The 23,182-nt window shown below is 42.2% G+C and overlaps 1 protein-coding gene across 35 annotated transcripts in view; it reads right to left on the reverse strand.

The window, feature by feature from the left end:
• Positions 1-23,182, reverse strand: part of ANK2 (ankyrin 2) — a 592,965-nt gene that overhangs the window by 168,098 nt on the left and 401,685 nt on the right. For all 35 annotated transcript variants that reach the window (XM_075929759.2, XM_075929766.2, XM_075929765.2 and 32 more), the window contains 2 exons: positions 21,096-21,194; positions 18,057-18,155 (listed from right to left, as the gene is read on the reverse strand). In XM_075929759.2, coding sequence (XP_075785874.2) covers positions 18,057-18,155; positions 21,096-21,194 — 198 coding nt within the window. The remainder of the gene's footprint in view (positions 1-18,056; positions 18,156-21,095; positions 21,195-23,182) is intronic.

A 23,182-nucleotide genomic window follows, 5' to 3' on the forward strand; every position in this document is an offset into this window, starting at 1 on the left:
TTCTGGCTTATAAGAACAGTTTGAAGTGTGCAAGCATCTATTTTAGCAGCTTCAAATATCACAACTGCATTTCACACACACAGACATACCATGTGCCTGCCCAGAACAGTAAATTACGAAGGGAGACTGAAACAGAGCCAACCAGAAATCAAGATATTCCACTCCTTGAAAACATGTCGTTTTTACTAGATTGAACCTTTCATCTGAAATTGAGTTGATGGAAGGGGTGAACACTGGGAAGAGAATGGATTAATCATGTACAAAGAAGCAGGACCTCAGTGCTGCTTCTCTCCACAGCTCAGGGACCCAAAGAAGTTGGCAGGAGCAGGACTTTCAGGCTGGACTGCATCCAGAATTAATATTACAGAGTATTTGCCCTTCATCCTTGGTTTTAGTTCAGATCTGCTGTGAAAGCATTTTAGAAACATCAATATATTTTATGTTTAGATTGAGGAGTTTGAAAGCAGCAAACTCTTTTTTATTATTTGGTTCTAATTCATTTCACTAGTGTTGGTCAAATTCTTTGCTGACAATATTAGTTTTCTTTACCTCAACCACTTGCAGATTATCATAAACTTATGCAAACATACAGTGTTTTGGTCAGTGAAAATCCTTATTGGATTCGTATATTTTTTCCAGGTGCTTGAAATCTTATTCAATGTAAAAACAGTGACAGTAAAGTAATAAAGTGGAACAAAACTACACAAAAACTGTGATGTGCTATCTGTATTGACTAATAAATTAATTGCTAATTAATATCCTAAGTCCAGCATCATCTGTGGTCCAGCAGCTCTATGGGTGTTCCCAGACTGGAGCACTCACAGGGAAAAGCTGGGCCTCTGGCTCAGCAACTCCTTCTCTGCCCTCCCAGAGTTTCCACAGCACTACAGTTTGAAGCACTCAAGCTCAGGGATGGAGGGGGAGAAGCGGTGCGAGGGGGAGATGTTTGGGGGAAGAGCAAAGGTTGCTACAGTGCTCCATGGCCAGATGCTCAGCCTCACAGCCATGTGGCTCAGTGCACTCCATTTTAGAATGTTCTGAGTACATGCTTATTTTGTAAGCAAAGCACCAGGATCTGTGTCTCAGGTATTTCCATAGACAATTTAAATACAAATCAAAATCGGGGCAGATTAAATTTTAAGTACTCTGGCCCAATGCTAGGACCACGCTTCTGGAGTCATGCAAATACAGAAGAATCTAAACTTTCATTAAAACAAAAAAGCATACATTTCTACTCTTTTTGACTGACACGGTGACATCTATTTGAGTATGCTGGTGGCCTGAAAAGATTGCTTTAAGAGTTGTGAATTGCATCACATATCTGAATGGCGTGTTATTAGCACTAGTCAAAAAGGGAAAAATTCCATTTAGTGAAAAATTTTAAAGTTTCATAGTTTGTTTTTGTTTGACTGTCAGCAAGTTTGACCTTTAGAAATTTTTCACAGTGAAACAGACACACACCCAAGAATATTCAATAGTTCAACCATTAGGCGCACATCTGGAATGTGGGAGACCTATGTTCAAGTCTCTGCTATGCCATATTTGGAGTAGCAACTTTAATCTGTGTCTTCAATGAGTCTCTCACTTTCTCCTGTTTCAGCTGCTCCACTTCGTACAAATAGTTACTATTCATTGGGAAAAGAGAGAGACTGACTGTATAGCTCAGAGCAAAGGTACTCAAATGGTGGTTCGTGGACCACCAGTGGCCCACGAGCTCTATTCAGGTGGTCCACACCTGGGATGCTGCTCATGAGATAATAAAATGGTGCCCATCTAATTTGTATTTTGCAGAAGTGGCTCCACTAATTAGGTGGCTAGGGCCTGCACCCTCACATGCAAAGTGAGGTAGTGTCCTTGGGGAGAATAGGGAGTAGGTGGGAACAGGCAGGGGGGTGAGGTAGGGGAAAGAGGAGGCAGGTGGGGGTCAGTAGGGTGACAGGAGAAGGTAGAAGGAATTTAGCATGTGCAGGGTTGTAGTGGCCAGAGAAAGAAGCCTCAGCTCTGTATAGCTGCTTTGGTGGGGAAACGACTCCTATTGATATTAAAATATGAGTTTTGTGATTTTATTTCTAGAACAAAAAAGTGTTCATTATTATTAAAGTTGGGATTTTTTTTAAATGCAGTGCTTTTATCTGAAGTGTTTTATACTAGTTAGCTAACAGTACAAACAATATTTGGAAAGATCATTATGTGGTCTGCTGAGATCATCAGCAATTCTCAGACAGTCCGCAAAAAAAAAAAAAAAAGTTTGAGAAGCACTGACTTAAGAGATTAGAAACATCACCAGACATCTGAAAGATCCAAGACCTGCCTGTTATGGAGGAAGGACTTGATCACTGGTCTATTGGCAATTCTGGAGTCTCTCTCGCTAGAAACCAGAAATTCCATTCTGAACCAGAAAAATCTTCCTGACAAGGTTAATGAAAACAAATACGTTTTTGTGAAAAGTTTTCATTTCAACGAATTGATATTTTCAACACCAACTCTAGGTGATATATTTTAGAGCCTCTGCTGTTACCCCAGATGTTTCTGGGAAGCAGGGAGCCCTGCTACCCCTTGGTTGAAGAAAGGGGCCTTATATTATTTTCCTGGCCTCCATGGGAAGGGAAGAAAGCTCTTGCCACTGCTACCCCAAGTGTAGTGCTTGGCTAGAGGGGATCTATAATATGAGTGTCAAGGACCCCAGAGTGCTTAATCTGTCCCTATAAAAATGAATCTTGTAGCTAATAATATATAGGTAAAGATGTAACTACAATCCAGCATCTTTTTCACAGGTGTTTTTTTTCATGCAGCAGGTTAAATACTATGTCGCTGTATATCTGAAGACTCTCTTAAGCAGTGGTCCCCAACGCGGTGCCCACAGATGCCATACCGCCCGCTTGGACATTTCTGTGTGTCCGCCAAGTGATCACAGGGGCGGAGCCAGCCCCTGGAAGCATTGTCGGCGCTGGCCCCGGGCGCGCAGCACATGGGCGTCCCCACCACCGGGCGCGCAGCACATGGGCGCTGCTGGCTCTTGGGCACATGGCACAGGAGCTGGCTCCGGGTACGCAGTGCATGGGGGGTGGCAGCCCCGCCCCCGGGCGCATGGGACATGGGCTGTTCCAGCCCTGGGTGTGCGGCATATGGGTGGCCCCACCCCGGGCGTGCAGCACAGTTGCAGTGCCAGCCCTGGGAGCGTGGCACATGGGTCGTGCCAGCTCCGGGCACGCAGCATATGGGTGGCCTCGCCCCCGGGTGCCCGGCATGTGAGCAGCCCCACTCCCGGGCGCCCGGCAGCCCCAAAAGGTTGGGAACCACTGCTCTTAAGTATTCAGTGTTCAACAAAACTTCATAGGACTCAAAGAGGATGCATCAGAGTGGTTACACAATGTTGCTCTATGGATTTCTATTGACTGAATGCAGTAACTTGGGATTTATCCATAGTTTATTTTAAACTGTAAATCCAGGCACAGCAGCAGTTTTAATCCTGCTGAGGCTGCAGATGATACCCCATGGAGACACACTAAATCTGGATGCGTGCCCTCTGTTGTCTTTAAAATCTTCATGGCCAGTTGAGATAGAACCAACCAATCCCACATTTCAGATCAGCATGGAAGTTATGTGGATGAAACCATAAACAGGGCATTCAAGCTGCTTTCAGAATAGCTTAAATATTTGCAGAATTATATTAGGCTCACAGACTCCCTATGTAAATACTCTAATACTACTTGACAGTCACTATCTTACCACCACTACGTACTGCTGTAGCCTGCAGCATCTGCACTTTCTCCATAATTTTCTATATTCACTGACTGAGGGCATACCTTTGAGATCAAAAATACTCATTGTTCTGTATAAACCAATATGTGCTTCAAGGAAGACAAGGCAGTTAGAACCTGGACTAGATTGAAAAAAAAGGATGAAGGGGAAATCTCTCCTTTTGTCCCTGTTAAAGCATTGTCTTTAATTACATCTCTTTAAGACAGAATCCTTTTTGATGATACACTGGGTTTATACTCAGCAGATACAATAAATTGGAAAAAAGTACCCATCTTCTTCTACACATGCCAGACAAACAAATGAAAGATGCATACTCAGGTTTGTCCAATGGAACTTTCCCAGACTTTCCTTTAGCTAGAAAAATAAACTGAAAGACAACAGGTCAGGTCCTCAGTTGGTGTTAATCAGCTTTGCTGAATTGAAATCAAAGGATCTATCTTGATTTTCACTCTTTGAGAAGTGAAACCACTGAGTTTACTGACTGCAAAACACATTGTTCAACTTGTGCAGTTGGAAAGAAGACATGGGTTAACACCTTGTGGTGTGACCAGGATTTGCCAACCCTTGGTGCAAAATAAAATCTTCAAAAGTATGTTTATAAACTCGGGGAAAAGTAACCTCGCAAGAGAAGGTTTAGGAGTATTCTGAGAGAAGTGACTCCATCACAGGCTTGAGTATCAGCTAAGCCAGGGTTACTCAACATGCAGCCCATGGTCCATTTGTTTGTGGCCTGTGATGCAATTTGGGTTCATATATGTTTTAGTAGTTAAATTCCTGGACTGTCGTGAAGGCAAAACAAAAAAGTAGTCAATACAATGGTCTGTTGATTATATATGTTTTAGTAGTTAAATTCCTGGACTGTCATTGCTCATTAAAAGTGCTGTCATATGAGTGGAAATTGGGTAAATATTGCATTTTATTAATATCAGCAGAACTGACTTAAATTGGGCCTGCGTATTATATAGTTTTGCCTTATTTTTTGTATTCACGCCCATCAATGTCAACGAATCTATTAGCATATATTTGCATATATATTTGCAGGTATGTGCAACCACATTTAAGTTGCAGTCCTCGGCATGTGCTGTGAGTATCACTGTGGCCCCCCAGGGCTTCCAAAGTTGAGTAGCCCTCATGTAAGCCATTTCTTCAATTTGGCGACAAATTTTAATATGGGCCTCTAGCAAGCCCCTTACATTTATCTCTGAGACATCACCTTGGACTGGACATTCTGTACTGTCCTAAAGGTTGCCTTGTCCTCCCAAAGACAAGGGATTCAGAGAACAAGACTGCCACTCCTCCGATGTTTTTAATTTGTAATGTTACCATAAAGGCATCAAACAGACAAAAATATGTCTAGTGATGCCTGATGTGAGCTCAAAGATGACTGGGGAGGTGCAAAGACTAGAGGGCTTTCAATAACAGGATCAGGATCTTGAGGGGGACAATTTTCTTAATCCTCAATTTCAGTGCCTGGGTCACTCTAAATAATCTAGTGTTTAGAAGGGCAGGCTTCCTCCTGTAAGCGGATTCCCAAGTGTACCACTGGCTGAAACATAGTATCAATCTGGGGTGCAATAACAGGAATGGCACATGTAAGACATAGGAAGTAATAATCCTCATCTGGAGACCGTGTCCAATGCTGGTAGCCACACTTTTGGAAAAATGGGGACTATTGAAGAAAGTCCAAACAAGAGCAACAAAAAGTATAAAAGGTTTAGAAAACCTTTTAAAGAAAGATTAAAAACTATCTGGCCATGTTTAATCTTGAGAAAAGAAAAGAAGGGGGAGGATCCCTGATAACAGTCTTCAGACATGTTAAGGACTGTGATCAATTCTTCTTCATATCTACTGAAGATAGGACAAGAAATAATGGGCTTAATATGAAGGGCTTAATATTTAGGTTAGATATTAAACTTAGAAAAACTTTTTAACCATATGAATAGTTAAGATGTAGAATAGGGTGTCAAGGGAAGTTGTGGAATCCTCACCACTGGAGGATTCTAGGAACAGGCTAGACAAAGACCTATCAGGGATGATTTAGGGTTACTTGGTCCTGCCTCAGTGAAGGATGCTGGACTCAATGGCTGTGTCTATATTGGCCCCTATTCCATAATTGGGATGCAAATGTAGCTCTTTGGAATAGGCAAATCCGCGGGGGATTTAAATATCCCCTGCGGCATTTGCATTAACATGGCTGCCGCTTTTTTCCGGCTTGTAGATAAGCCAGAGAAAAGGGCCAGTCTGGACGTGATCCTCCGGAAAATAAGCTCTTTTCCGGAGGATCTCTTATTCCTACTTATTCCTTACTTGAAAGTAGGAATAAGAGATCCTCCGGAAAAGAGCTTATTTTCCGGAGGATCGCGTCCAGACTGGCGCTTTTCTCCGGCTTATCTACAAGCCGGAAAAAAGCGGCAGCCATGTTAATGCAAATGCTGCGGGGGATAATTAAATCCCCCGCGGATTTGCCTATTCCAAAGTGCTACATTTGCATCCCTATTACGGAATAGGGGCCAATGTAGACACAGCCAATGGGTATGTCTAGACTACATGGCTTTGTCGCCAGAGCCATGTAGATTAGTTTACTAGACATGCCCAAATGAAGCGGCAATTTAAATAGTCGCCGCTTCATTTAAATTAAAATGGCTGCCGTGCTGAGCCGATCAGGTGTTTGTCGGCTCAGAGCGGTAGTTTGGATGCTCTGCGGTCGACATCAAAGGCACTATGTTAACCTCCCCGGTAAACCTCCACGAGGCATAATGGGATAGTCGACAAATATCTTTGATGTCAACCGCGGAGCATCCAGACTAACGCGCTGTGCTGACAAACAGCTGATCGGCTCAGCACGACAGCCATTTTAATTTAAATGAAGTGGCGATTATTTAAATCGCCGCTTCATTTGGGTATGTCTAGTAAACTAATCTACATGGCTCTGGTGACAGAGTCATGTAGTCTAGACATACCCAATGATTCCTCAAGGACCGTTTCAACTCTACATTTTTAAGATTCTATGATTTGGTAAACTTAAAGCTTTGTTCCATGTATCCTATGACTAGTATTTTAAAATTTGAGGTGATACTTTTTCTTATCAGTTGAAAGGCTCTGAAAATGAGACAATTCCTTTGTAGCTACTGCACAACAGTAAAATCTATTTCCACTCCTGGTTATTCCCTACCTATTCATACTAGAACACAATTCTAAACTCTAGAATTATGTGGAATTCCATCATTTTGAGTCCAACTATTTTCCCCTTTGAAATATGTAATGTTAAAATGGGCGCCTCAGTCCAGGAGACTGATAGCTGTGCAGGGGAGGAGGTTTTTCTCCCAACAGATTTATCTGTTAGGACTATTGCAATAAGAATATCATCATAATAAATGGACTACCGTTCCACACAGCAGACTCTGAATAAATATGCGCACCCTGACAGAGAAGCTATGTCTGAAAACTTCACATAGATGTGAGCCCACACTCATTCACTCTCTCTTTCGGATACCAAGAGACCAGGAAGTTATTGACCCAGGAAGGCAATGATCATCTTCAAGACCTTCTTGTTTCCTGTCCTTAGAAGAAAGCATTTTGTTAATATGAGACTGAGACAGGACCCTTAAGTGCACAGTACATTCTTCTATAGTCAGAATGCTTGTCTAAATAGACCAAAAGCTGGGATATTACAATAGCAAGTTAATCATCATTCCACTGATCTGCCAGGTCTTTGTTGGGGTGAAGTGCTTCTTAACCTAAAGTGGCTGCTAATGTGGTGTAACTGTCAAGCATGCGATGGGAAACTGGCTTTAAATATCTATATCTGAAATGTACCTTAATGGAAATATTTTAAAAAATATATGAACTGCTGGGTAAATGGCTTTTATTGGGGATAATATTGTACACTGGGAAAGTATGTTTTGGTCACGTGGAAAAAATGCAGGTGGTTATAAAATGGCTACAATTCTCGGCACATATTGTTCCCCACATGGGGTGAGTTAGAGAGGTTTGAATTCGGAAATCGTCCACAAATGAAGAAAGGAAATACTATATGTTTCCCTTTACATATTTGTGATTCCAAACAGCAGAACAGAGCTTGGGATGGCCATCTGTCAAGGCTAGGGGGTCCGTTGTCAAGAAGAGCCCATTGTCGGATGGATCCATCTGTCGTTTTGTCACAGATAGAAGAAATGCTCATTAGTTCAAATAGGAATTACATAGGTGACAAGCAGAAATTTGCATTCATACAAGTAATACCTACTGAAAATTTGTACCTTGAAGTTTGAACGGCTGGACTCCTAAAATTCAAACCTCTTTAATGCAGCCCATGTGGGGAACAATATGTGCCAAGAATTGTAGCCATTTTAGAATCCTGTATGGAGCAGGGTGCATATGGAGAAGGGTGAGGACTGACTCTGCACAGGAAGAAGAGTATGTGTATTCACTATCTCTGACCCTCTCAGGTCACATGACATAACATGAGGGAATGTAGTGGGAGGCTTACCGTAGTTCACTGATTAGAGAAGCACCAGACACATGACTGACTCAAACAGGTGACACTGTTCATGGGTTATCTGCAGTGCCACGTGAGCAAAGACTCAGAAACTGTGTTAACTCTTCCCATAGATAGGATCCTACCAATTTCACAGCTCTGAAAAATGTGCCCTGGTCTGTGAAATAAGCTCTTCTCTGTGAAATCTGATCTCACCTGCTGGGAGCGTCCCAACCAGGAAGCCTGGCCAGGCTGGAGAGGGACAGGACTTGTCCTTCCTGTGCATAGCTTCTCTCATGGAGAGATCAGACCCCAGCTCTGGCTACCTTTTGGGTTGGGGCCATTGCGGTTACAACACTGTGAAATGTCAGATGTAAATGTCTAAAACATGAAATTGACCAATTAAAAAAACCTCTGTCAGTAGAATTCAAAATGGAAAGTGAATTTGGTAGGGCCCTACTCATAGGTCTGAAAATAAAGACATTCACTGGTAGAAAAGAGAGAGAGAAACAGTTACTATGTTCATCAATCACTCAAAGCACAATTAAAGCAAGAGAGAGAGGAAATGCTCCAGCTGTGGAAGAAGCAAATTGGTGAGCAATGCGGACTTTCTGTGCACTGGGGGGCCCACACTGTTTATATGGCTCTGAACTGTTTATATTGATCCTGATTCAGCTACAACCCAAAGACACATTTTCTGCATTTAGGAGAGGAATTTAGATTGATAAACCCTTAACTAGAGATTGGTTTTGTAGCTCTTCAAACTACCACTTGTGTGGTGGCCAATGAAAAGTGCACTTATCTGCAATGATTGTATTTGCTATACATGAATGTCTGGTGTACTTACATCCTCTACCTTGGGCACCCTCTCTTTGTAGTGCAGATGAACTCTGCTACTTTATCTGATCTCACCAAGGATGCATTCTTTGCTGTCAATGGAAGCAAATTATTTGTGGCAATAAAATAGGAAGATGTACATTGTTTTAAACATGAAGCAACTACTGTCTTGAACACCAGTCTGAGACTGGTAAAGATAAAGCATATTGTTAAGTTTTAGAATGCAATCAAAGGACCTGATCCAAGTCAATGGGAGTCTTTCCACTGGACTGAATAGACTCTGGATCAGAAGTCATTCATTTCCCTTCCTGTGCAACAGACTAATGAACTGAGGGGAAGTTGGAAGGATGGTTACTAAGTAATTTTGTGCCATTAAGTGATGAATTATTGTCAATCCAAGAATCAATGAGCTCATCAAGAGAAAGGAATGTGCACGGATAAAGATCACATAATTTCATAGCATATAAAAGAGGCAATGAGTCTGACATATGGACATGTCAGCAGAATGACTTCATCCTTGCTGTGGGTAGAATATGATCACAAATCAAGGGAGGTATCCAAGGAAAGAAGTACACATGTATGAGTAGGAGCAAATGTATCACTCCATTGCATTCTTGACTGGATGGCACAAACTGGGCATAGTTTGCAATGGTATTTTTTTGTATTCTAAAATGATCGCATTTTAGAGCCATTTATTTTAGTATCTACAGGACAGGATTCAACCCTCAAGTACTATGCATGGGTCAGACTGCAAACATTCATTATTAAATCACTTCATGATGGGCTTTTTTTTTTAAATCAGAAGAGAGTACTACTTCCCTAAAATTACCAGTAGTGGTTATTAACTTTAAAGTAGCAGATGGAAGTTCCACATAAAAATTCATGGGGAAAAGGGTTCTAAAAGGTCAATGGGCAAAGCAGAATTAAAAACTTTAGAATCAGACTTAGCCACTACGAGACAGGGGGACAACAGATTCGGTGTGTGAATTCTTTGGTCACTATTTAAAGAAAAATTGGCATGTTCAGAGATACTGTCATTATTTCCTTATTGTAAGTATGAGGAAATAACAGTATTTCAGATATTAATTTTGGCAAGTGTCAATACTTTTTATGGCAGCCACACTATAAACCAAAGATAAAAAAAATACAAAAGAGAGTTGAAAAATTACTCTCTTTTCCCATCAGTCTATAAAGCAAGACATTTTTACCACTAAGGCAATGTTTATAGTATAGGTTTGTGACCTTGACAGATATTGCTTTCTCTAAAGAGGAAGTCATGAAGCAACTTGAGAAACTCAATGACATTAAGTAACTACGGTACCATTGGATGGTATTCACCCATGGCTGAAAAAATGAAGTGTGAAATAGTAGAGATGCTGAGGTGGGTATGTAATACATCCTTTAAAACAGCAACCGTTCCTGAAGACTGAGATGTTACCAATATAGTGCCTATTTTTAAAAATGGAGTTAAGGGAAAGTTTAAGGAGGAGGGCCCCAGAATTTCAGTCACTTCAGAGACCTCAGAACCTGGCTCTCTTTCCTTACTGTATCCCCCCCCCCCACACACTTATTTATTGATGTGCCATTTTTGTGAATGTTTCTTAAAAAAACTTTTCTAGTGATAACTGTTCCATTGTTCTTTTAGCCCCCTCTTTTTTCTGTCTGTATTCTCTTTTGGGAAGTTTAGATAGAAATCATTTGGCATCATGGCTGGTGGGCTATATAGGCAAGGGAAAACATTGTCTTCCCAAAACAACTTATCTTCCCACTTCCCAGGAGGGCTGAGGCTGTAGCGCAGCTGCCTGGCTCTACAGCTGGTTGGGAGAGCTGGGGCCATGCCAGTCACTGGGGTGGTGAGACTAAGGAGACTAAGTTCAGAGGGTTAGGGACGGTAACCTGGGATGGGGTTTGGGCTTAGCTCCACAGGGTGGGGGAGAGGTGATGGAACGGGCAGGACCTTAGGCAGAACAGGCAGGGCTGAGGTTTGCCTTCCCCCAACTGGGTATTCATGCAACATCCATGTTTGGCATACTCTTGGTACAATTGTCTCCAATCACCCTCTTTTCCTGTTTCTGGATACCTCCTCTTAGGCTGTGTCTAGACTGGCATGATGATACATGCCAGTATAGACGCTCTCTTGAGCAAATACTTTTAAAGGGAAAAACTTCTGTTAAAAGTATTTGCGCAAAATCATGCCAGTCTAGACGCAGCCTTATTGTTTTCCACAAAACCTATCCTTTTAGCCAGAGACAGCTATTTTTAACAACTGCTCAGCTTCTTCTGTTTTATGTATTTGCAGGTGTGCTTCTGAGAAGCTCACATCAATCTCGAGGAAAAAGGGCAGTATTAATCTCCCCACTGTATTAATGAGGAACCGAAGCATGTTGCAATTAAATGATGTGCCCAAGATCTCACAGGAAGTCTAGCACAGAGCTAGGAAGAAAACTCAAATTTTTTGAGCCCCAGTTGAGTGCTTAACCAAAGGGCCATCCATCCATTTTTGCCCACTTGCCAGGTGATTCTTACACTTGTGAGGTATACACATACAAACACAAGAAGAATTTGCTAGCAATGCAAAGATCTATTACATCATCTACCCCATCTCTTTCTTAATGCAGGACTTTTCAACTGTGTAATTTTCAGCTTTTGTCTAAGCTATTTGTAGATAAACTAGGAAATGATGTGCACTCCTGAGACACTCTACCTCTGATTCCAGCCAGTGGGACATCTGTTAATTTAAGGAGAGTTGGCAGGGGTCTAAGGTGAGGAGTTACAATGGTTTAAGTTCTTCCTGGAGGGAGCCAACCAACAAATAGTGTTGGGAAACTCCTTCACTTCAAGATTCCTTACTTGTGGTTCTCCCTAGTCCATTACAACTTCTCCATGAAGCCATTTGGTGAACTGGTCCTATGGCATGACCAGCAACAAAGAAATTATACTTACTATACCTGTTCTTCACCTCATACAATTACAACCAAAACAGCCCTGTGTTTGGATGAGATCTGCCCATGCGGAAAAGCAGATGCGGAATCTGAGCAAGAATGAGGTGATGCTAGTGGGCATGGCTTGCAGCCATGGTGAAGCCTCCTTTGGTTGAGGATATATATCCAAAACTGGTCAATTAGGTTATGGCTGAGGAATACTCTTGGATTACTGGCTGATGCGGAGCTCTCACAAAGCAGCATCCATGAGTAATATTTCCTATCATCTCTGGTTGGTTAAGAAACCCCATCTCGTCTTGGCAGACAATGACCTGGCCTGAGTTATTCATGCTTTCATACAACCACAGAAAAGTAGAACTGGAAGGGACTTCAAGATATCATCTATTCCATCTTCCCATAAACCAACAGCAGTATTAACTATAACTTGGTCATCCTCGTCTTAAAACCTTCAATTATAGGGATTCCACAATCTCCCGTGCTAACTATCCCTACAATAAGTTAACAATGCTTTCCCTACTATTTCACATAAATCTCCCTTGGAGCAAAATAAGCCTATTACTTCGTGTCCTACACTTGGTAGCCAAGGGTCAACAATTAATTGCTATCCTCTTTATAACAGCCTATTAAAAATGTAAAGACTTATCAGATCCTCCTACTCTTCTCTAGACTAAACATGCCTAATACTTTCATCCTTTTCTCATAGATCATATTTTCTAAACCTCTCTCTCTTGCCTAGATGAACTTTTTCCTTATTGTCGAAAGTTCCATTGTAGTTTGCTCTCTGCTACATTGTCCATGTACTTAATGAAAGTATTCAATAGTACTGTCACCAGTGCATGGTCATGAAGCCTTCTTTGCTTAGGAAACTAACTAATACAAAATGCTGTAACATGCCTCTTCAGCAACACAGACTACTGTTTGCACACCAGACCTGTCCTCAGTTCTCTCCACTGGCATGCCATAGAACACAAACAAATTCAAGGTCTAGGTTCTTAACTTCAAGATACTCCATGGTCTTGGCCTACGATTTCCAAAAAAACTTCCTAAAGCTATTCCTAAAGCTATGGGATTAGACTATGGTTGACAGCTACACTGCTCTAGAACAATGGAATTTACAGTAAGGATAAAGTTCATCTATGCAAGAGAAAGACGTTCTCAATGGGAAAAGAAAGACGTTTCAAGACTGGAATGAGCTTAGTCCCCATGAACTGAGAATCACTACAGACTTCACCACTTTCTACTTCAAGTGCTAAGAACATTTCTTTGACCTTTCCTTCTCTAGCATAAATACATTGCAATGTGTATATATATCGTTAAAAAAAAATCTACCAAAACAAGATACTTTTCCTGCTGGGAAGAATATAGAGAATGCCACATGACAGATGTTAGTGACTATGGAAGGCACTCTCATACTACAGAGATCAGTGCCGTATAAGAAGCTACAGAGAAGAGAAAGATTTGACTCTTAATTTGTTAATGCCAGTAACTTCCTTTTTGTGAAGATGTGGTTGGTTCATAACTAGGTTGCAAATTAATTCACGGTCACTAGCTCATACATTCTTCCTCTGCTTGTTACCATTTCCTCTTTTATTAGTTTTGTCTAGTTCTAGAGATGCCTTACACCCGTGGTACTGTTCTCACTTTTGCTCTGCAAGCTGCCCTCCACAAAACTGAAGAATGACTTCAGTGGCAAATGTCTTGTTGGATAGATTTTCCAGCAGATAGCTTGGTAAGATAGCCATTTTCACCATTATTGTGAATGTTGAAACTATTGTCATATGCATAAGGGTTTCAGTGGGCAGAAGATGAAAGTATGTAAGATTGCCTGTCATAATCCTCTGAGTCAATTCAATTTGGATCAGACTTCCAGGAGCAAATGCTTGTTGGCATGACTAGATACAATAGCTGAAACATTCAGTGCTAACAATAAAACTGCAGTGGCCGTTCTAAGCCTACTCTGAAAAAGTTTACCCCATTTGGCAGAAAACATATATTTTTGTATTAAAAACCATTCCTGGTTTTTAAAACAATCATATTTTCACTCTGATTTCTCTTAGCATTGCTTGAAATCTTAATTTTAAAATAAAAAGTTTACCTACATATAAATGAAAAAAAGATTATGAACATGTATGATAATTATCTAATTAAGACTTTGCAAAATAAACTTGTTCATTTCTTGAGTTAGACAAACAGCATTGCAGAATTCCTCAGCATTCAATTAAATGAAATTGAAGAATGGAATATAACTGATAATCAGTAGTCATGAGAGCTCCTTAGCAAAACAAGCTTTTGGGAAGAAAACACACAAAAAAACCCACCTGATTTTTATGTGAATGTTGTGAGGGTAGGAACAGAACTATCCATTTTATAAATATAAGTCTGATTAAGTTGTGTTCAGTGCAGGACTTGGACAATTGGAGAACATTCTGGAACATATCAAGGACAGGTTGGACCGTGGCATAATTTAGAGCTGCTCTTACTAACACTAGCTACAACAGACCCCTAAAATTTATATAGCCATATCCAATGATACCTCTACACCTGTGCACCTCCATACCCACAAACATACCCTGTGCTAGAGCAGGGGTGGCCAACACCTTAAAAGGCAAAAAGCCACAACAGTTGGCGAGATAACGCAAAGAGCCGGGGTAAAAAGTTGTCAAGGAAAAAAAAAAGGACTTTATGCATAAAGAAATTTTTAAAACCATGAATGGACCTGCAGCACCTTAAAGACTAACAAAAAATGTAGGTAGTATCATGAGGTTTCATGGGCAGGTGAAGTGGGTTGTGCCTACGAAAGCTCATGATACCATCTACATTTTTTGTTAGTTTTTATGGTGCTGCTCTTGTTTTTTAAGTTTTTTCAGTTACAAACTAACATGGCTACCCCTGAGACTTTTATGCATAAAGATGTCAGGATATTTAACATATAGCAGACCACTTTCCAAGTTCCTCTTCAATTACGCATGTTTGTGTACAATACTCTTCATTCAAGAGTAGCATTTACCAACATATACCAAACAATGTTGCCTGAGATATTCAGTATTTCCCTGTGTTCAGGATTCTACACAATTGACATATTTGAAATATAGTGTTATGGTAATGTAGCAAATTGCTAAACAAAAATAACAATAACTACTAGGGGTGTGTCTAGACTACAGGTTTTTTTTCCCCGAAAAAAGTGGCCATTTTTCAAAAAAAAAAAAAAATTTCCCTGCATCTAGACTGCTGCCACGTTCTTTCAAAAGTAAATCGAAAGAACGTGGCAGTTTTTTCGACCACGGAAAACCTCATCTTACAAGGAATAACACCTTTTTTTGACAGTGCTCTTTTGAAAAAAGGCACTATGTAAAGCAAACTGTGCTTTTTCGAAAGAGAGCATCCAGACTGCCTGGGTGCTCTCTTTCGAAAAAGTGGTTTGCTTTTTCGAAAGTACTGGCTGTTGTCTAGATACTATCTTTCGAAAGTGGCTTATAGTGTAGACGTAGCCTAGGTTTCCATGGGTGTATTTGTGGGCATGGAGGTGCTTAACTCAGAAAACAAACCATCATCTACATGGCTTGCAGTCTGTTTTTTTTCCTACTGAGAGCCTAATACATGCTGTTTATAACTCTGAAACAGAAGTAATGACAACTGCTGCTATTACAACCTTGCACAAATGTGGAATTTATCTTCAAGCATTTTGCCATTGGTTGGTTTCTGTAATCATATTATGCTCTGTGGTACAGATTAGAAAAATAGCCAACCTTCATGCCATAGAGATTAATAGGTCTTTCTATACAGTTGGACTGCATTCAAAAATAAGGTGCATTTCCCAAGATCGAATGTGCATGCCAAATCTTTGATTGAATGCCATCTATGTGAAGACTAAATGTTAAGACCTATCTTAATGGAAACTAATCCATCTACAAACTTTTTTTAACCAGTAGTTAACAATGAAAAGCAATGCTTTTATTCTCTGTGTCTAAAAAGTAATGCTGGAGTTGTGATGCTGGCAGACAAGATGTCAGCTCATGCCAAGGCCCCGGGGTCTCAGAAAGCACTGGCATGCATAGTGGTAACCAGTCTGACTCACCTGTGAGTGAGTATTGTTAAAATACATGTTCGAGTTATAAGAATGTGTTCAGACTTTATGAAATGCTGCTGAGTTTCTGCATGCATTAATCTCACTTATAATACCTATATCCCATATTATAAGGTAATATTTAAGTGTTCGCTCTGAATCAAACAGTAAATCCTCAATCAGGAGAAAAGCATTAACAAGTGTGAAATACTAGTTTTGCACAGGAGCCATCATCTCCTGCCCAACAAAATACCAGATACTCACAGATACCAGGTACCAGACAAGGCACCATGGAACACTAGAAGACAAAAGATTGTCTCCTCTCCCCTCATGCACACTGTGACAGGGCGTTTGCCTGCACAGGCCCTTTAAAAGGGGCTGAGTGAAGTGTAAGGGAAGAACAGAGTGAAGCCCAGCTGCGGCAGCTCGGCAAATGAGGGCCCACCTGGGGACTATATAAAGAGGGACTCTTCGAGGGAGGAGAAGAGACCTGACTGCTGCTCTGGCTGGAGAGGGACCTGACTGCCAGGGAAGCAAGAGTCTTCCTGGAGATAGAGCAGGGCTGGGAAGGTTTTGGCCAACTAAGCCCCAGGCTGGCAGGCCTGAAGCTACTAGGGGCTGTGAGAGGCAGCCATGGTAGGCAGGGCTGCGAGGGGCAGTCATGATAGGCTGGGCTGCGAGAGGCAGTCTGGTTGGCAGAGGCAGCAGGTCCACACTCCCAGTAAGGGAGGTGCCGGGGAACTGGGGTGTTCCGGGGAGTAGGGAGGACCCTGAATTGGAGTATGCAGAGGAACAAACAACACCCCCCAGAAGGGGGCGCAGACAGAGACTGGACAGTGTGGTTAAAAGAACAGCACGGGGAGATACCAGCGGGAGGAAGGCACACAACGAAACATCAAGCTAATTCCCCAAGTCAACCAGCTGAGGGTGCCATGCTGGTTAGTCAACCCTGTTACACACATACATACACATCTTGGAAGAGATGTGCAGATGGACTCATCCCATAAGCTTCACCTTTGAGGAAAGGAAATAAAAATTGGGGACAAGAAGGAACTCAATCTCTTTATGAGACCTGGACTCTGAGGGCAAATATTCTAAGCATAAGAAAGGGATCCCTCGCTGCTTAGCCTAGTATAGCTCTAGAAGACATACAAAGTTTACATATTACAGCAGCTTTTATTGCTTTTTGAAATCTAAGCCTGCAATCCATTTGTGTGTGTGTGCATGATTACCTGCTTTAATCTTGCAAATAACTTGTTTCTTTTTCTTAGTTAATAAATCTGTCTTTATTATAGGATTGACTAAAAGTATTGTCTTTAGTGTAGGCTGTAAGATGCAATTAAGTGACTGTTCCTTTGGGACTGAGACTAACTTGTCATTTTTGGTGAAAGGCAAGATTACTTGGGTTGCAAGATAGATCAAAGTACTTGCTGGGCTGTCCATGAGTCCATGTTAAGATAGTTGCACTGCTTGAGGGGTTCACACTTCATTGACCTGGTGAAAAACTAAGTATAACTCTCACAACCAGTGTGGGGGTTTTTGTACTCTGTTTCTTCACAGTCTGCCCAGATATTGGCACTTATGCTTGTGAACCATTACAGACAGCTTGACAGAGTGAGAACTTATCCACTTCACTTCCTCTCACCCAGCTCAAGACAAACACATCATTTTAAAATGTCTCAGTGTAGTGGGATTATTTGAGGCTCATGATTTGCTAGAACAAATAAGAAAAATTCTCCTTGGTGATCACAGTTCACAACAATCCTAGTTTATGCATCACATACTATTCTATGCAGTTGGGTACTTATACTCACAGTTTCTTAGGAACGTCTATACTAAGGAACATTATCCATGACACAGGTCAAGGCGATTTGACAGCATTAGGTGCAAGGGTTATTGTGCCTGCCTATTTTCCTTAAGTTTGTTTTACAGAATTTCACCAAATTGTACCTACAACAGAGGAAAAACATTACCATACCTGAGATTGTGCATTAATATTGGCTCCTTCCTTAACCAGCACTTTGACAACTTCAGCCTGTCCAGCCAGGGATGCAATGTGCAGGGCTGTATTCCCTTTCTGTTATGTAAAAGAAAGGATGTGTCATTAAGAATCATTATGACATTCAGAACATGACACTATTTTCATGTGTTACTTCACAGGACACAGTTCCACCTTATAATGGACATTGCATTGTGCGTACTGGATGAGACAGAGCTGGGGTATGCTGTCAAAGGACATTCCAAAGGCAGAGATATAGGTTAGAGAAAGTTAAAATGAGGGAATCCTCAGCTATCCATCAATAAGGCAACCACAGGGGTGAAGAGAAGCAGTTTAGAGTGAGAGTTGAGACTTAGATTCTAGAAATATGATCACAGAGGTCAGAATTCATCTGCCAAAATAAGTTAATAACCATGTTACAATATGCCTCCATAATTTGCAGTGCCAGAGAATTCACTCTTTTGCTGCAGAATAATGCTCCAGAATTACAGCTTTTGTTCTTAAATTAAATTTCTAGCCCTAATAGTGCAAAAATACCCATGGAAATATGAATCAAGTGTAATAAATACCCATATAAGTTTACAAAGAGCAAGAAACAACAGCTCTGTGAAGAGGGATCTTCCCCATTCATCTCACTCAGGTCCTCATCAACTCTATTGTTATACTGTTGGGAATTGGCCATTTTTCCAAGATTCCACAGAATTCAGAATTACTTTGCAGAATGAATTGTTACAGCCATGTGCTTGGTACCACTTATCTTCTCTTTGCCTGCTTCTGACTTATTTGCAAGGGAGTTACTAGCATTACAGTGTATGATCCACTTACTGTTCTACAGAAACAGCTAAGAAAGGGGGGTCAGGAGCCAGGACTAGAATCCACCTTGCAGACAAGGAGCCGGTGTAACCAGATGTGCAGGCTGGTCAGCTGGGATGCCTAGAGACTAGTGCAGCTCCTGAGGAGCTGAGAAAATGAACTGCTGAAGCTAGCTACAGGCTGAAACTCTTTAGTCCAGCACCCTTGGGACCTGACTGGTGCAGAAACAGAGAATTTGCCTAACCACCGGAGATCAATATTGTCTAGTAGAATCACCAATATTTCTACTGCTTACTGGGCCTCTTAGACGACATTAAATGGTATATTAGAGCTAAACTAGGGGGCGGTGCTCCCTGTTCGTTATGCTCTCCAACCCTCCTTTCTCTGGGGTTAGGCAGTCCCGGCTCTCCTTCCAGCCACCAGGGAAGGTCGAGGCCGCACCAGCCCCGGTATCCTCACCCTCCACTCAGCCACCGGGGAGGACCAGGGCCAAGGCTGCATCAGCCCCACTTCTCTCCCTGGCCACCAGGCCAAGGCCATGGCACAGCAGCTCTGGCTCCCCTGAGCACCAGGGAGGAAGGAGGGGAGAGGTCACGCAGCAGAGGGGCAACAGGGAAAAAAAATGAGAGAGAGAGAGAGATAAAATATAGCATGACAGCAGGTGGAACCAGGGATCACCTTCAATAGAGAGGGGCCCTGTTCTCTGAGTTCCATCTGGAGTATCCCTGCTTCCCCCCAGGTCCCGTTTCCCCCACTTCCTGTGGGCTGCTGCTCCCCTTTTTGCTGAGTGTCCCCCTTTCCCACCGTGCTGATGATGAGGGGCCTCATTAACCTCACCCAGAGGGGCCGCACTCCCCATACCTGGCTGGGGGAGAGGAGCCCAGGCGGGAGTCCTTGTGCTGATCAGTCCTTTCCCCAAGCACGGAAGGGCCAGGCAGGCTCGGTGTCTGCCCCAGAGAGGTTGGGCCGGGCCAGGCTGCAGTAGCCGCTCAATATTTTGGCGCTTAGCAGGAGGCCACAGAGCGAGCTCCGCCACCATGGTGCTGAGCGAGGCGCAGGTGATGGAGGGCCTGGCGCTCTCCCCACTCTGTGGCATGATTCTGACTGACTTTGGGGCACAGGTACTGCAGGTGTCTTGCTTGGGGGGCATAAATGTAGGAGCAACTGGGGGAGAATCCACCCGTTTCTGAGGGTGGAGGGATGAACATTTTTCCTGTGGGACACAGAGTGACGTGCTGACATCACCCTGTTGTCCAGCAGGGAACAGTTTTTTATATAAAGAGACAACAGCACAAAACACTGGGAGCCAGGACTGGTGGCTGTAAACAAGCTTTATGGGACATTGGGAAATTTGGCTACACCCATGAAAAGTGGACATCGAAGCTAACTAAAATCATGCCAGACCACAGATATTGCTGGACCAGAGAGTGCCAGACTAGAGAGCTTCAACCTGACCCATGTCCCCTGTCAACCTATCCCCTGTTCTATGGCATGCACTGGATGAGGGAAAGAGATTCTCTTCCTAGCCTATAAGATAACTGCTGAAGGCCATACAGCTTCACTATCTGCAGAGCAAAGCTGAAAAATCTTCATGAGAATTAGTCATTACTAAGAATAGTAACAGATGAATTGCACTACATAAGTTACTGCTGCAGAACTTGGTCCTGTTGTATTGCAGCATACATAGGGCCCTGTGTATGTTACACTTACACATTTTCACTATTCTGAAATAGCCTATGATTGGTCAGCTAAGCCTATATTCCTTGTCTCTATAATGAAAAATACCACTAGAAAGGGCATTTTCTTCATCATAGTGCAACTTTAAAGGCTCCCACTGTACATATATCCCTTAGTCCTCATCTTCATTTATAATCTACGAGCCTCAGTTGATTAGTTTTACAGATTTTTAAGGCTAGAAGGGACCATTGTGATCACCTTGCCTGATCTCCTGTATATCACAGGCCACGCAATTTCAGCTGTATAATTTCTGAATCAAACTCACGAGTTCAAGTCAATGAAAGATCTGGTCCTATCGATTTAGGATGAAACTTATACAGTATGTTTTACCAAAGTGGTATTCTATCCTCTAATATTGATGGATTTGGAAGTTTCCTGAATATTTGGACTGTCCATCTGTCAGTAGGGGAAATACCTATTTCTAGTCCTTTCCTCAGTAAATAAACCATATAATCATGTACATATTACCTTTGTAGATGAATCCACTGCTGACCCTCTTTCCAGTAACTCCTGTACCAGTCCCACATGGCCTTCTTTGGCAGCCAGGTGTAGGGCATTAAGTCCATTCTGTAAGCAAAAGGACCATACTAGTCATAAACACCGTATTCGTAAAGATACACATGCATACCTTCTCCAAGTAAAAGATGAAGATTAATGTCCAGAATATTAGTTCTTCTTTTAGTTATTTATCTGCATAAGCACAATATTTCTGCTGGCTGAGCTCAAGTATTCTATCACAAAGCTCCTACAGTATCAATTCTTGCTTCATGGCAAGGAGGACACAATTACAAACCACATTTTGCAAGAGGAAAATACCCTCCTATCTGATAACTCTATATTCGCTAATATGACTTTATCTTGGATACTTCTATGGCCCTGGTTATCACACTGTCCGAGCTCATCTCACTCTTTAATGCCTTGGTATGACATTGCTGAGTCCATCCCTCCCCAGTGCCTGTGAGCAGCGTCAAGGCTGGTGCCAGCAAGGAAGGGAGAGAACAAGTAGGACAGAGAAAGGAAAGCAGAGTGGCGGCAGGAAGAGAGGGAGAAAGGTGCTGATGAAGAGGGAGCCAAACACAGCCACCATCAGCTGTGGCCACCAGCACTGCCACACGGCAACCTGCACTCCCATACATACACATTCCACCCCCTTTCCCAAGTACTCTGCCTTCCACAGTTCAGCACTGCCATAGCCCCCAAGCCCACTCCTGCCAGAGCTCCCAGCCAGCCCCTGCCTAAACCCCTGCAACTCCTTCCCCAAATAAACACACCATATCTTCCATTCCATAAATAAAGCCAAACCCATAAAACCTCTTCCTGTCACAGCTCCCCGACTTATCTCCCCACCATTCCATACCTCCCTAAATAAACCCAACCCAGGCCATAAGCCCCAGATACATATCCCCCATAAATCATAAACCCTTCTAATAACCCCACATCTCACTCCCAGACCTTTCCCTTAATTTGGAATCCTATTTTTTACAGTCCTGTGATAATCTTCACAGTACATTAGTCAGGTGACAGATATAAATCTGCCACTGCCCTCAAGCACTCTGCTGTTTTGCCATATTCCAAGCATCATAAATGACACTCAATTTGCAGCAAGTTGAGAGTTATATAATAGTCATCACACTTCTAGTTCCTAAGCAGGTCATAGGCACTAAAAGCTTGCAATGGATGAACAAGCTGCCGTCTGGTCTTTATCTGCAATTGCCAGTGGAATCTGATACACTCAGCTCCTGAGGGGACAATGGCACTTGCAGCTGTAAAAAGAAAGCGTTAGATGCATTTCTGAAATAACGCCACTGAGTTCTGTGTTTAGGTGACTATGGCGAACAGATTTTGAGGTTATAGTCAGTGGAGTTACAGCAGCAATAAAACTGGTCCATTGTTCTGATTTTAAGCTTTACTCTGTATATTTGTGATATTTGCTGGAAAATTCAGAAAGTGGTACCCTAAATTGATCTGAAGACTCACATTCAGATACCACAACTGCTTATTACGCTGTGACTTGAGCTTTTTGTCACTAAGTTATAGGTTGATTATATGTATGCTGATCACTTCCTAAAACTACAGGGTGTCATGTGACCATATTGCCTACAGTGGGGTAATGTTTTCAAACAGACATTGTGTAAGTAGACAAGGATAGTGTTCTTCTAATTATTTTTACATCAGATACTTCTATAGTACTTGGCTACGTCTAGACTGGCATGATTTTCCGCAAATGCTTTTAATGGAAAAGTTTTCCGTTAAAAGCATTTGCAGAAAAGAGCATCTAGATTGGCACGGACGCTTTTTTGCAAAAGCACTTTTTGCGGAAAAGCGTCTGTGCCAATCTAGACGTGCTTTTCCGCAAAAAAGCCCCGATCGCCATTTTCGCGATCAGGGCTTTTTTGTGCAAAACAAAACTGAGCTGTCTACACTGGCCCTTTTGTGCAAAAGCTTTGCGCAAAAGGACTTTTGCCCGAATGGGAGCAGCATAGTATTTCCGCAAGAAGCACCGATTTCAGACAGTAGGAAGTCAGTGTTCTTGCGGAAATTCAAGCAGCCAGTGT

Source organism: Pelodiscus sinensis, chromosome 4, assembly GCF_052426305.1.
Source record: "Pelodiscus sinensis isolate ZL-2025 chromosome 4, ASM5242630v1, whole genome shotgun sequence".
Lineage (NCBI taxonomy): Eukaryota > Metazoa > Chordata > Testudines > Trionychidae > Pelodiscus > Pelodiscus sinensis.